The sequence below is a fragment of the Mugil cephalus genome, chromosome 5 (assembly GCF_022458985.1).
Source record: "Mugil cephalus isolate CIBA_MC_2020 chromosome 5, CIBA_Mcephalus_1.1, whole genome shotgun sequence".
NCBI classification, from domain to species: Eukaryota; Metazoa; Chordata; class Actinopteri; order Mugiliformes; family Mugilidae; genus Mugil; species Mugil cephalus.
In genome coordinates, this window is record NC_061774.1 from 4,353,897 (window position 1) to 4,367,116 (window position 13,220).

Here is a 13,220-nt window from a genome sequence, read left to right on the forward strand (position 1 = left end):
GATGGTGTGTAATATGGATAATTTGGATCCTTTGTAACTGTGAAAGCTTTAATGCATCACACAGTGCTATAAGAGGCTGCAAATAAAGATTATTGATTAACAGTAAATCAATAATTCATTAATTAATTACAAAATGAGGGAAAAATGTCAAGCAAATCAGTCAACATTCCAAAAACATCACGTTATTTCATTTAAAATGATATAAAATGGAGAAAAAATAGTTAACAGTTAGTTGCCGATACTACTGCACAATCACAAACAGTACAGCACATTCAGTGCTCAAGTAAAAGACTTCAAACTGCTGTCCTGCTTTTTATTTTATTCTTTCTAAAACCTCCAGTTTCTGATGTATTTTACATTTCGGGGTCATCTCTCATTTACATTGCATCTAATTAGAGCAGGGCATTCTTTACACAGTATGAGTTACTCAGAGGACTTCCCCGTGTTACGCCTGGTATTCATTTAGTTTTGTTGCGTAGCTTAATTAGGGTGTTTCCTTGATGTATGCACTGCTACTAGTTTCTTTGCTGCTTTATTTTCGTGCAGTCATGTAGCAGCGTATGAAACATTTCATTTTGTCATGGTAGTATAATGTCACTTAAATGTTGTCAGCTTCACCTAATAGCAGGTTTGGCTTGTCTCTGAAAGTGGTTCACTGAGCGAGGGCCGACCCCCCCACCCCCAAATGTTCTTCACAGATTCTGTGAAAGTCACATCATTTAATTAACGCTTCCCTTTTTCTACTATTCCCCTGCTTTATTTAATATTAAATTATGTGTAAAGTTGAGCTCTCATAGTGTGACTATTTTTTTATTTTTTTTTTTGCTTCGTTAACATTTTGTAATTACTGCTGTGGAATGAAGCCAGAGACAAATCCCATTTATCCATATATAAATACTGGTAAACATCAGTGCTCTCCAGTTCAAATTAAATGGGACAACTTTGGATATCAAATAACAAACAAGTAAATAAATAAAAAGTCAGTGTGACCTAAACAGAGGGAAAGAGGACGTCCGTTTTAGAAGTTTAGTCTTTAAATTCCAGTGTGTGTCCCGCAGGAGTATGTGTGTGTGAATGGGCAGTGGTGGCTGCTGGGCTGGCTGATACTGACCATCTGTGTGTATGTTGTGTGTATGTGTATGTGCAGCTCCCCGCAGACTTCAGCAGACTTCACCTGGCCGACGGCTTACACCCACAGGTGACCCACGTCTCCTCCAGCCACTCAGGATGTAGTATCACCAGCGACTCTGGAAGCAGCAGCCTGTCAGACATTTACCAGGTAAGCCCCCCACCCCCCCTCCCCTCCCTCCTTCCCTTGGCTCTGGATCCACACCTTGGACTCCCACTGGATATTTAAGTAGGTGTGATATATTCTTTTTTACGAAGAGCTTCTTGTGAAATTGCCTCTCTTGTTAGGAGTTTGTTGAGAAGACCTCCACTGAACTACAGATACTTAAAAGAAAGACCGGTTGGTTTTATTCTTTTCATTGATTAAACAAACATGATGAGACATGTTAGTTATTGAGTTTTAGTGGTGCATATTTTATTTTCCTTTGACCAGAACTAAATTAGCTGTTTTCCACTTTTTAAGTCTTTTTCAAGCAAATATATGACAAAGCAGAAAACTGCAGTTCCTCAAATGGCCTTAAGAGTCTGGCTTCAAGAGAAAGTCAGTCCTCATAGACCTGTGTTAAAATGTCCAACTTTACAGCAAAACCACCCCGTCCCTTTGCCCATGCTTGAATTAGTGGTGCTTTAGGAGAAGTCAGGCCAAGACAAAGAACAGAGATGGCCACGCTCAGGTTCAAAACTTTAGGAATCCTATGGGTGACATTGCAAAGCGTCAGTTGTGTTTCTGCTAAGCTTGCTTTCTTCTAGATTCACAATTACCTCACTGTACAAATGATGAAAACATACAATTAACCAAGTAATAATTGAGTATCCGCTGATGAGCATTATTCCATTGGTCATAGTGCTAAAAGTTAATGGTGTAAGGGGAATGTTTTTAGCTCATGTTTGATGAATGTGTTGAATGGTAACTGTGGTTAAATGATTCACCTTAGTCTCGTTAAAAAGCACATTTGCATTTATTCAGGAGAATTTAAAGGCTGTTCTGTAAAAGGATGTGAGCCACTAATGGGAGGCTGCTGGTGTTCAGTGGGAGATGAGCCTGCTGCAGGTGGTCCAGCCTACATCCTGACTCCAGCTTGGCTGCTCATCACCTCAAAGCACGAGTCCAGAACCCCCAGTGAGCTCTGACGTGCGACACCGTGAGCAATTCCAAGCTCAGCTATTATTTAAGAAGACCTCACAGAACTAGTTGTGTGATGTTAAACAGATAATGGAGAAATAGCATCGGACCGGTTGAACTCCTAAAACAATTCATTTCAATGGAGCACATAGAATGTGGTGACTGTGGACGTGTTGCAAAGCCTGCGAGTAATCCTCTTAACGTAGCACAGCCACCGCATTGGCTGCTAACGCTGTCACCTGCTGTGTGTGTGTGTGTGTCTTTTTTTTTTTTTTTTTTCCCATACGTGTGTGTGTCTGTTTGGACCAGTGCTCAATCACGACCACTTAGTCTTGTTTAGCTTGTGTTTGTGTGAGCAGGGGCATTAGTTCGGGCTGTTGGACTACAGATTTATAATGGCTCGCCAGACAGTATGCGTGTATGGGCATGTGCTCTGTGGTGGAGATGTGTGCGTCCATGCTGTGGCTGACTGGGGCAGGTTGAACAGGCTCTACTGTCCCCAGTCTGTGATCCTGGTCTTAGTGCCATCTGCTAGCAGCTCTGTGGCAGCCACTTGATTTCCCTGAATCACACAGACTGCAGCGTTTTCTTCAGGCTCTGTTATCTCCCGATACATCACTACTCTCGGTCTCTGAATCCTGTATTTCCTTGCCTTTTTTTTTTGTCTGTGCCTCGCTCTCTATTCCTCTCACCTACAGACTTGCTGTGTGTACGTGCTTCTGTTTTCTCATTTTTTTTTCTAGTGAAAGTGGTTAAAATGTCTCAGATTTGCTCCTTTTCTTCCAGTATTGCTGGGTTTTCACTGAAGCCATTTGAGTATTTAGGCTCGTGGGATATTTTCATAACCAGACGGTCTCATGTTATTGAAAACAGTGAAAATAATTGGTTGCAGCTACAGCTCAACTCAGTTCTAGTTTGCTTCCCAAGACAAAGATTTATCTGCAGTCACGCTGGGTCTTTTTTGTCTTGATTTGGGACACTGTCTATTTTCTGAAATGTATTATTGCTGCTTTCTTGCTGCTAATTCCAACTTTTAATGAGGAACAACTGGCTGTTTTTTTTTCCTTCTGCTTCTGATCACAATCCTCCCTCCCCAACTTTCAGATAACTCAAGCACTTTAAATTATAATTAAGGCTGAATATCTTACTTAGCTGGGGTGCTCAGGATGACCCCTCAGACTCTTCGTTTTACGCAGCATTACTGTTTAATTAGCTAACGTTTCACCCTGCAGGCTAATAATGTGGTGTAGTAGATTCTAACGAGCTGTGTTGGCCGTCCTCATCAGGGATGTTTTGAATGAATGGATCAGAGGCGCCTCGGCTCTTGGCATCTCAGAAAACTCGCTGAATTTGTGGTACAAAGAAGTCTGGCGATATTAAATCTTAATTTCAGCCTGCATGACATTTGTTCATCGTTTTGCTGGTGCTCGGCAGGCTGGGGTTCACATTATTGATGGGAGGACTGAGCAGTGGAACCGCTGTGCAGCTCTGCTGCTCTAATCTCCGCATCCCCGTCTATGACCGGAGCCCCTCATCATCCTCACGTCACTGCCAACATGGTGCTCTGTTTGTGTCTGAATAAATCATGAAACCGGTCCTCCAGAAGGACTTTGAAAGCATTGATCCAAGAATAGCCCTGATGAAATATTAACAGCACCTGCCTCGTCCGCTGCCTCTTAATGCGTGCTGCATTTATGGATTTTTGATACAAGCGTGACACAAAAACAGGCCCGTGCATAAACACAAAGCATCTGGGTAACGCGCTGCGGTTTCTATGACGAGTATCCATCCTCTCGGTTCTCAAGCTGTTGTGTTGATGATGTTGTGTAATATGTTGTCTGAAGTGCGGTGAACCTGTTTAGCGTGCCCTCTGTCCATCTGGAGGAGAAAAGACAATGAATATGTAAATGTGTGTGGTTTTAAAGCTGAGAAAATGCTATTTAAATTTATGCAAGAAGTGCCTCCGTTCTAACATCCTCGCATCCTTTAATTCCTTCTGGTTTGGGACAAAATATAGAATTTTGTGACTGTGCGCTGTCAGACGCCCATCATCTTTACAGACCCCACCCCGACCCCGCCCACCAGGGTGTGCACAGCGACGCCCAAATGGCCTCTCAGACAGTGAATCATTAATGAACCCTTTGCACATGGCGTATGAGGAGAAAGGACATAGGTTGCTGTGAGAGAGTGGGCACGGGTACTCTGAGCATTAAAAAATTAAGAGCAGACTGACAGTCTGGGAGGTGAAGATGCGTCTGGCTCTGGGATTTTGCGGGCAGTTTGCAAAGGCAACCTTTTATTCTCTTTCTTTTAAGGAGGTTTGGCATCATATTGGGGTAAGAGGGGTTGTCGTGTGGAGGTAGCAGAGCTGATGTGTCATGGTCCTTTTTCCCAACTGCTTTGGTTTGTTCTGTGAGAGGTTTGGGTTGTTCGGGCCATTCGTGGCCCCTCTGTCATCAATAGAAACATTTTCTCTGGTGATAGCAGAGGAACTGCGTTAGTACTGTTCATGCGCAAGTAATTGCATTACGTTCGCTTCTCATCTGAGCTCATTTTTCCCGGCTCCACGCATATTTCATCTTGTGCTTTCAAAGAACAGGATCTTGCTGCGAGGCAGGCTGTGGAGTTTGCTGAGGGGGAGAGAAGAGAGGAAAGTTGGGAGTTAATTAGCTTGTTACTATGCATGGCAGCCTGTTTGGTATGCAGTGTTTATGCCTGTCTTTCTTGTACTGTACTTAATGTGTCTTATTCATTTCACCAAATGGGTCAATCTCTTACAGCTGATGTTTGTACTGTAAAATTATTTCGGCATTGTGTTTCACTGTATGCAAGTACGTTCATTGTGAATTGATGATGCCTTTTCAAGCATCTTTCAGTGGTATTGTTTGTCCGTTTCCCCGCCGACATACACTCGCACTGGGAGTGGTGCTGCACGTGGACACGCTGGTTATTCCAGAAATCAGATTTTATGGTGGTGGGGCAGCTGGCTTTAGTCTTCCCGCTGCTTCCGCTGCATGGCGACGCCAAATCCCTGCTCATGTTCATCTAATCACCGACCTATTTCTCGTTTGTTTGTTCTTTTCAGGCCACAGAGAACGAACCAGGTGACATGGACCTGAGTGGCCTGCCAGAGACCGCCGTCGACTCCGAGGAGGACGACGATGAGGAAGACATCGAGCGAGCGTCTGACCCCCTCATGAGCCGGGACATTGTGCGGGACTGCCTGGAGAAGGACCCCATGGACAGGACTGACGATGACATAGGTAAGCTGTGGGGGATTGATTGTTCAGGTTGTAAGTTAGAAACCCAACGGAGGATGCGGTGAAGTGTCTCGGTGCAGCTGATGAATAGCACAGTCGTAAATAAATATATTGCCAGGCAGTGTTTGCTTATATCCTGCCTATTTTATGCATTCCTAAGAGTGCTAAAGTATATTTGCAGCATATCTTTGGAGAATGATGTGAAAGATAAGAGTAAAAACAAGCAGCATTGTTCCCTGCTGGGATAGTTCGACTTGTCCTAATTTTACATTAATTTAGTGCTCTATAAAAACCTCTCCCTCCTCTCCTCTTTAAATCGGTCACAATGTAAATTTACATTTGTCTGAAGTCTGCACTCCTCTCCTCTACTATGTAGGCTTTCCAGTAATTCTCAGAGCCACATCGAGCTTGCAGTATCATTTCTCTTAAAGCTATGACTTAACTCCAATGGTAATGATAGACGTGTATAAAAAAAGACAAGTATCGCACACTCAGAGCTTAGCCACAGATGTGGATTGGGGAGGATGATGCACTGGATGCAGAGAGAGCAAGGACGAGTGCCAACCTCCTCCCCCACTTTCACTGATCTCCCGGTTCTACACCCCTCCCTCTGCCGGCAGGCTTTTCTAGGTCACTCCAGCACATCCTCTCGCCTCACCTCTCTCTGCACATTAAACTTTCAGTGCTTCCTCAGCTTCACACACAATGCTGTTGCCATGCCAAGCCCAGGTCAGCCAGTCCACCAGACTGCCTTAGCTATTCGGGGGGGGGGGGGGGATCACGATATTAGATGGAGGAGAAGGGGGCATATTCCCTCTTAGACCACTGGCGCATTGTCCTGGAGAATATCCTGCATCCTGTCTAACACGTAGCATTTCTCCTTGGAGACACACCCAGTTGAATAATATGAACCCTTTGTTCGCCAAGATTACAACAATACATAATGTAACACTTGCAGATGTTTCATTTAGTTTGTTTCCATTTAAACTCCATTGAGATTTTTGTCACTCTGTACACAGTATTAAGTGTTTTTCAGTTGTAGATATAATTTGTTCATGTGTTTTTTGCACTTCTTTTTTTTATGTATTACATATTTGTTTGTATAAAAAAAAAAAACACTCACTCATTGAGTGAAGCATTCCTCTAATTTCCTCGACAGCACACTTGATATGATTTTGTTCAGTGTCTCCAGTGACTCCTTTAACTCACTCAGAGGCCATGGGGTGAACTGTCAGTGATTCTCCTGTAAATTTGTCTCAATATAATTGATATTTGGCTTTATCTGCTGCACATAATGACTCCTCCGCTGTATATACGTCGTCGTGATTTCATTGCTCTGCCTTCATCTCCTCTTGGCTGGATGGAGGCCGGTGCGGGCGTGCCAACAGCTCCGCCTGCCCTCTTCCTCTCCTCTCCTCTTAGTGTCAAGACTGTTCCTTTTTCTCAAACTCTCCACTGTCTCTCTTTTGTCCCCCTCACAGAACAATTACTGGAGTTCATGCATCAACTGCCGGCATTTGCCAACATGACCATGTCGGTGAGGAGGGAACTGTGCGCCGTCATGGTTTTCGCTGTGGTGGAGCGTGCCGGCACTATCGTGCTCAACGATGGAGAGGAGGTGTGTGCTGGTGCATGTGCACATGAGCCCTATCGTGTGACACTGTATTTATATTTGTGTGTGTGTGTCTTCGAACTCAACCTTAGTGTCACCTCTCCACACCAGTGAATCTTTCTTCCATTTTTTCTGCTCCATTTAGCCTGAGTGGTGGACATCGCTTATCGCTGGATCCTTCTAGGACCCTTTAGGCGCCCAAAGCCCACTTGACTTGTTTTCTTTCTCTCTCAAGACACAGCATAAAGCTTCAGTGAAGACAATTTGGCTGTTTTTCTGCAGTAGTGCACCCAAACAATGGAGAGCAGACTTTGCCTTTGAGGCGTAGCCACATTAGTAAATGTCCCGTCACAGAATGCAGGGTTCAGTGAGCATATTGTTGCTGTTGTAGTAAAAGATATGAGCTTTTCAGGAAGTCCGAAAAACAGCCACATTTTTTCTTAATGCCAAAATGAATAATAATCATATTTTCTTTCTTTATTTGAAACTTGTAACAATGGATTTATTTGGATGTACTCTAACTCGTTGCTCAGCTGCACTTTCAGCCTCTCGCTGTAGCTTTATCCCTCTGAGGAAAGTAAGAAACCATCTGTTAGTGCAGCAGGACCCTAGTAGTTGATGCAGGCTTCTTTTGATAAATAACTTTGACTCATTAAGGGACACCAGCTGTTGGAGTTTTTTGTTTGTTCTTTCTCCAGTTTTGTGCAGGTTTGTGTTCTCTTTTCTTTGTCAAAGTGTCTAACTATTGTGATCTTGTGTCGTGGCTCCAGCTGGACTCATGGTCAGTGATCCTCAACGGTTCGGTGGAGGTGACGTACCCCGAAAGCCGGACGGAGATCCTGTGTATGGGGAACAGTTTTGGGGTGTCGCCAACCATGGAGAAGGAGTATATGAAAGGTGTCATGAAGACCAAGGTGGACGACTGCCAGGTAGGATCTGTGGGCTCTGGGTTTCTGTTGATCTGTTGCACGCTGCTGGGTCGGGCAAGTCTATTTCATCCGCATTTCAGTGTGAAAAACAGGACACAAGCGCTCCGCTCTTACGTTATTAAATCCCGCTGTGACCCACTTGCGCTGAACGTGTTCGCAGTCATGACACCACAAGTTGCTTTGGGCTACAGTGTGCAGCTAAATGTGTTTTGAATAGGTCAGATGATCAAAGAACAAGAGGACATTATTTGCCTCACGTGTTTAATTGAGGTCCAGGACTCACCAGTGACAGTAAAGACAATGAAATGTTGTTAGGCTTCTAATCATCAGCTGACCTCTGCAGGCAAAATATTTTATTTAGGGACAGCAGGGATGTTAGTTGAGTTGTTATGCTGTTATGAGTTATATGAGTTTAACTTTTAATCTACTATTTAATAATATCTTTGAAAAAGTTGCTCTGAGACGTCTTGATTGGACCCACGACCTGAAATACCTAAATAATCTTTTTTTATGGTAAATGTATATTTTCATAGTTTAATAAAATGAATTGCTAAAATGTGCTTTTCTGTTCTGTCCAGTTTGTTTGTATAGCCCAGCAGGACTACTGCTGCATCCTCAACCAGGTAGAGAAGAACATGCAGAAGGTTGAGGAGGAAGGAGAGATCGTAATGGTGAAGGAACACCGTGAACTGGATCGCACCGGCACCAGGAAAGGACACATCGTCATCAAGGTGACAGTTCAACATTCTGCCAGCCTACACTTCATTTATCACAGGTTCTGTGAACCAGTGAACAGATGATTAATAAAACGTGACACCATAATTTTTTATGTATTAGGGCACATCGGAGCGTCTCACCATGCACCTAGTGGAGGAGCATTCAGTGGTGGACCCCACCTACATCGAGGACTTCCTGTTGACGTACAGGACCTTCCTCTCCAGCCCCATGGTCGTGGGCAAGAAGCTCCTGGAGTGGTTCCACGACCCCAGTCTCAGGGACAAGGTACCAACAACAGAAGTATTGTAATTCTGTGTAATGCACCTAAAGCATGATCTTCTGAATCCTTGGTTTACAGGATTCTGACACATGTTAACATGGTGGATTTAGGTGCATACAGTCATGGGCTTATATGTTAATTAGCTAAAGAAGTAGTGGTTGAATACAATGAAACATACCTCTGGTGTGTTTAAAAACATGGACTTAACCTTAAGGGTTATTGCATGTAAACACAAAAATGTGACTGCAGCTCGTGAAGCAGTAAAGTGACGTGTGCTGACCATGTGATCTCTCCAGGTTACACGGGTAGTCTTGCTGTGGGTAAACAATCACTTCAACGACTTTGAGGGCGACCCTGCCATGACTCACTTTTTGGAAGAATTTGAAAACAATCTTGAGAAAGAAGTAAGTGTCACATATACTGTATACATTTACATATATAAATATAAAGATGTATTTGATATATATATTTGACTCACTTTCCTTATGTTTTTTTTTTTTTTTTTCTATTCCCCCTCCCCCCAGAAAATGTGTGGGCACCTCAGACTGTTAAATATAGCATGTGCTGCTAAAGCTAAGCCGCGGCTGGTGACGCTGACCAAGCCGTCCAGGGACTCTCCGCTGGCGTTCAGCCTGCTCGGAGGTCAGGAGAAAGGTTTCCGCATCTTTATCGATGCCGTGGAGCCAGGGAGCAAGGCAGCAGAAGCTGGCCTTAAGCGTGGAGATCAGGTACGGCCTTAATTCTTAAGACATGTGAAGGAGAACATACAGTCGATTCTTAGAGTCTTTATGTATTTATTTAGAGTGTATTTCGTCTGTAATCAGTCTCAGAAACTTCATGAGAAATCTATTTTTCATTCTGTTCTGACTAGCCTTAAAAGAGATCTTTAGAAAAGTCTTCAACTTAAACTTGCTAGTAGTTGCCCTCACCCTGTGTTGGCTCTTTAACCGCCTCTTGACTTCTTAACTATTTTCACACTCTGCAGTCCTCAGGGCTTTAAGCAAAGTCCTTTAATCCTTGAACCCATCTTGAGAGTGTCTGGATGTGAGCTAAGCCCTCTTGATTCCAAACATCTCTGCAGCTGTTTCCCCAAAAGGAAGCAGAGAAGCTGACATCTTTGAATGCATTCACTCGCTCTCATCCTCTTCATACCTTCCAGTTTTTATAACTTCCTCACTTACTGCTGCCATTCACTCAGGATCTACCATTTCATAGCTTTGGTGTTAATCTCACCTATTTTGTCAAACACGCTCCCAGCAGACGTTTTTCAGCTGTGAACTTCTCACTAATCACCTCTGATCCTAAAACAGTCAGTGTGTACTGGCCTCCTGGTAGCACATGACGGCCTGTATGCGCATTACTGTTAAAGGTGATTTCCTCTTCCACTAAGGAGGAAGTGGCAGACAATTGTGTTTAAATGCAAATATCCGGCACTTATACAGCAGTCAAGCTGTAAAGACAAAGACAGGGCAATTTGAATATGACATCGCCCTTGTTAATGTCAAAAACATGTGAGAGGTTGAGAGTTTTGGCCCCATTGTTCAAAGGTTTCAGTACAGTCTAGAGTAGAGATCAATGCCTGCAGCATTTTTCCTTTAAATGGTTTTATGTAGTTTGAAATTAGATGGTAACAAAGCAGATCTTTCACCTGCACAATGACACCATTAGGAATCAGATAATTTAGACAATAATTATATCTTATAAAAAATTGGAAGTCAATATTTTTGCTCTACTGTGATAAACTGAAACCAAACGTGACTGTCTTAGGGGGAGATACAGAATGGAAAGCCCAAGAGTGGTTTCGTATTTGTGTTGTGGGTAAGAAGACTGGAGCCACTACGAAGTCTGTTGTTGGTAACAGGCCTAATGTGGAGACAATTGTATTAAATGCAGCTGATGGATTTCTCTCTTCTTCTTTCTGCAGATCTTGGAGGTCAATGGGCAGAATTTTGAAAATGTCCAGCTCTGCAAAGCCAATGAGATTCTGAAGAACAATACCCACTTGTCCATAACTGTGAAGACAAACCTTTTAGGTAACGTTTATGTTTGCCTTTTGTAAGCTATGAAAATTCTACTCCTTTGTCTTATGTGCTTAAAGTATAAGAATAGACATGTAATCAAATGCAGTTTTTTATTATTATTTAGAGTCATTTACAGTTTTTTTTTTATACAGTTTTTTTATTTACCTTTTTTATTCCAGTGTTCAAAGAGCTGCTAACGAGGCCGGAACAGGACCACGACTTGGAGGTTGAAGAGGAGCATGACAGGAAGAACGGGGCGCCCCACCTGCCAAAGATCGGTGACATTAAGAAAGCCAGCCGCTACTCTATCCCTGACTTGGCGGTGGACGTGGAGCAGGTGATGGGCCTGGAGAAGGTCAGCAAGAAGGCCAAGAGCAACTCAGTCGGAGGACGCAACAAGCTGAAGAAGATCTTTGACAAGACGCTCACCAGCATCCTGCCCCCAAAACCATACAAGTGAGTCGAATGTTAAAAGACAAAAGACAAGTATAAGAAAGAAAGAGGACTGAGAGAGGATATTTTAAATCATATGATGCTGTGTGCTGATGTTTACTCTCCGATATTCCCATGTGATTGTGACTGATTGACTGTTTATCTTTCCTTTGCCTTATCCTGTCAGTGTGACAGCTTCTGTCACTAACATGATCAGTCAGTCAGTCATCACATGCTGAGCTGAATCAGACAGATCCTGATGCGTGTTTGTATACCTCATTGATCAAATACACAGCCTCTTCTATTCTTTCATTATAGCATCCCTGAACTTCTATAAGCCATTTCATAGAATCATAAAATTATTTTGCAGAAACCCTGAAATGAAGGGAACAATTTTATTGACTGTTTTTTAATCATGAAACTAATATATTTTATCTTCATTATCGATCACCCGATTTTGAGCCTGTTGTAGCATCCGTCAGCCCATATTGAGAAGCTTTCATGAGGAATATATTACCCAGATTGTGCAGCCAAATATGTCCACAGCTTCCAGCAAATGTCGCCCTCTGCCTGTTGTTAACAGAATTGCCGCCTCACCAGCTCTCCCTCTTGTTTCCATAGTGACGTTTGCGTGGGCCAATCGCAGGACGACAGCATTGTGGGGATGAAGCAGTCCAAACAGATCCCACCAGCTCTGCCGGTCAGTGGAAACCTCTCGTCGTCGAATCCAGACCTTCTGCAGTCTCACCACCGCATCCTCGACTTCAACAACCAGCCTGGTGGGTATTAAATCCTGGGTGGATATATCGAGAGACCACTGGCTGCAATGGTCTAATAAAACTATAAATATTAAAGCTGCATAAAACAGTGTGACTTAATCTGTGACATCTGGCAATGCATTATATGACTTACAGAGAAAAACAAATAGAGCAACCTCCACATATATACATTAACCCCTGTCCATCCTATGTCGTTTGTGTCCTTTCAGTCCCAGTCATACCGAGTGAGTATCTTCTCTCCTCGTGATCCTGCTCTCCTAGCACAGTCTTTTCGGCTGCTGTACTGTAGTAGTGCAGACGTAACTGCATTCATGCTCGTGAATGCTAATCGAGTAAAGCTAACAGCATCACTGACCTTTAGATGTTCTCTGGGCACATGGGTGATTTATATGATCTGCCGCGTCCTGTTTCTGATCACACTAATAATTGATGTGAGGCACAACAAGATTCTGGTGTGTTTTTTAATCTAAGTCAACATCAGGTGGTTCTTTCTCAATCCTGCATGCTTGATTTTAAATTCTCTGATTTAAACTGGGCATATTTCAGGAAAAAAATACAGATAGTAAGCATTTATCTTCATCGTTATTATTTTCTTCTGCGCAGATATGTCAGACCAGGTATTACGAGTCTTCAAGGCGGACCAGCAGTCCCGGTACATCATGATCGGGAAGGACACGACGGCCAAGGAGGTGGTGATCCAGGCCATCAGAGAGTTTGCCCTGACTGCAGCACCAGAGGCTTATTCACTATGTGAGGTGTCTGTCACACCGGAGGGCGTCATTAAACAGAGGCGGTTACCAGATCAGCTTTCTAAACTAGCTGACAGGATTCAGCTCAGCGGCAGGTAATGAATATGATCCCATTTTGATCATAATTTAACCTGGTTAAATAAAAATACTGAAAATATGTTTCCTATAAACCCCAGATGATGATTTGTAA

General features: G+C 43.2%; 1 protein-coding gene across 11 annotated transcripts in view; it reads left to right on the forward strand.

The window, feature by feature from the left end:
- Positions 1-13,220, forward strand: part of rapgef2b (Rap guanine nucleotide exchange factor 2b) — a 101,314-nt gene that overhangs the window by 77,207 nt on the left and 10,887 nt on the right. For 7 of the 11 annotated variants that reach the window (XM_047586023.1, XM_047586019.1, XM_047586020.1 and 4 more), the window contains 13 exons: positions 1,148-1,279; positions 5,337-5,514; positions 6,993-7,129; positions 7,894-8,052; positions 8,631-8,783; positions 8,890-9,054; positions 9,346-9,453; positions 9,574-9,777; positions 10,974-11,082; positions 11,250-11,526; positions 12,124-12,281; positions 12,491-12,505; positions 12,885-13,125. In XM_047586023.1, coding sequence (XP_047441979.1) covers positions 1,148-1,279; positions 5,337-5,514; positions 6,993-7,129; positions 7,894-8,052; positions 8,631-8,783; positions 8,890-9,054; positions 9,346-9,453; positions 9,574-9,777; positions 10,974-11,082; positions 11,250-11,526; positions 12,124-12,281; positions 12,491-12,505; positions 12,885-13,125 — 2,036 coding nt within the window. The remainder of the gene's footprint in view (positions 1-1,147; positions 1,280-5,336; positions 5,515-6,992; positions 7,130-7,893; positions 8,053-8,630; positions 8,784-8,889; positions 9,055-9,345; positions 9,454-9,573; positions 9,778-10,973; positions 11,083-11,249; positions 11,527-12,123; positions 12,282-12,490; positions 12,506-12,884; positions 13,126-13,220) is intronic. The other 4 variants (XM_047586021.1, XM_047586024.1, XM_047586030.1 and 1 more) reach the window with 2 other exon arrangements.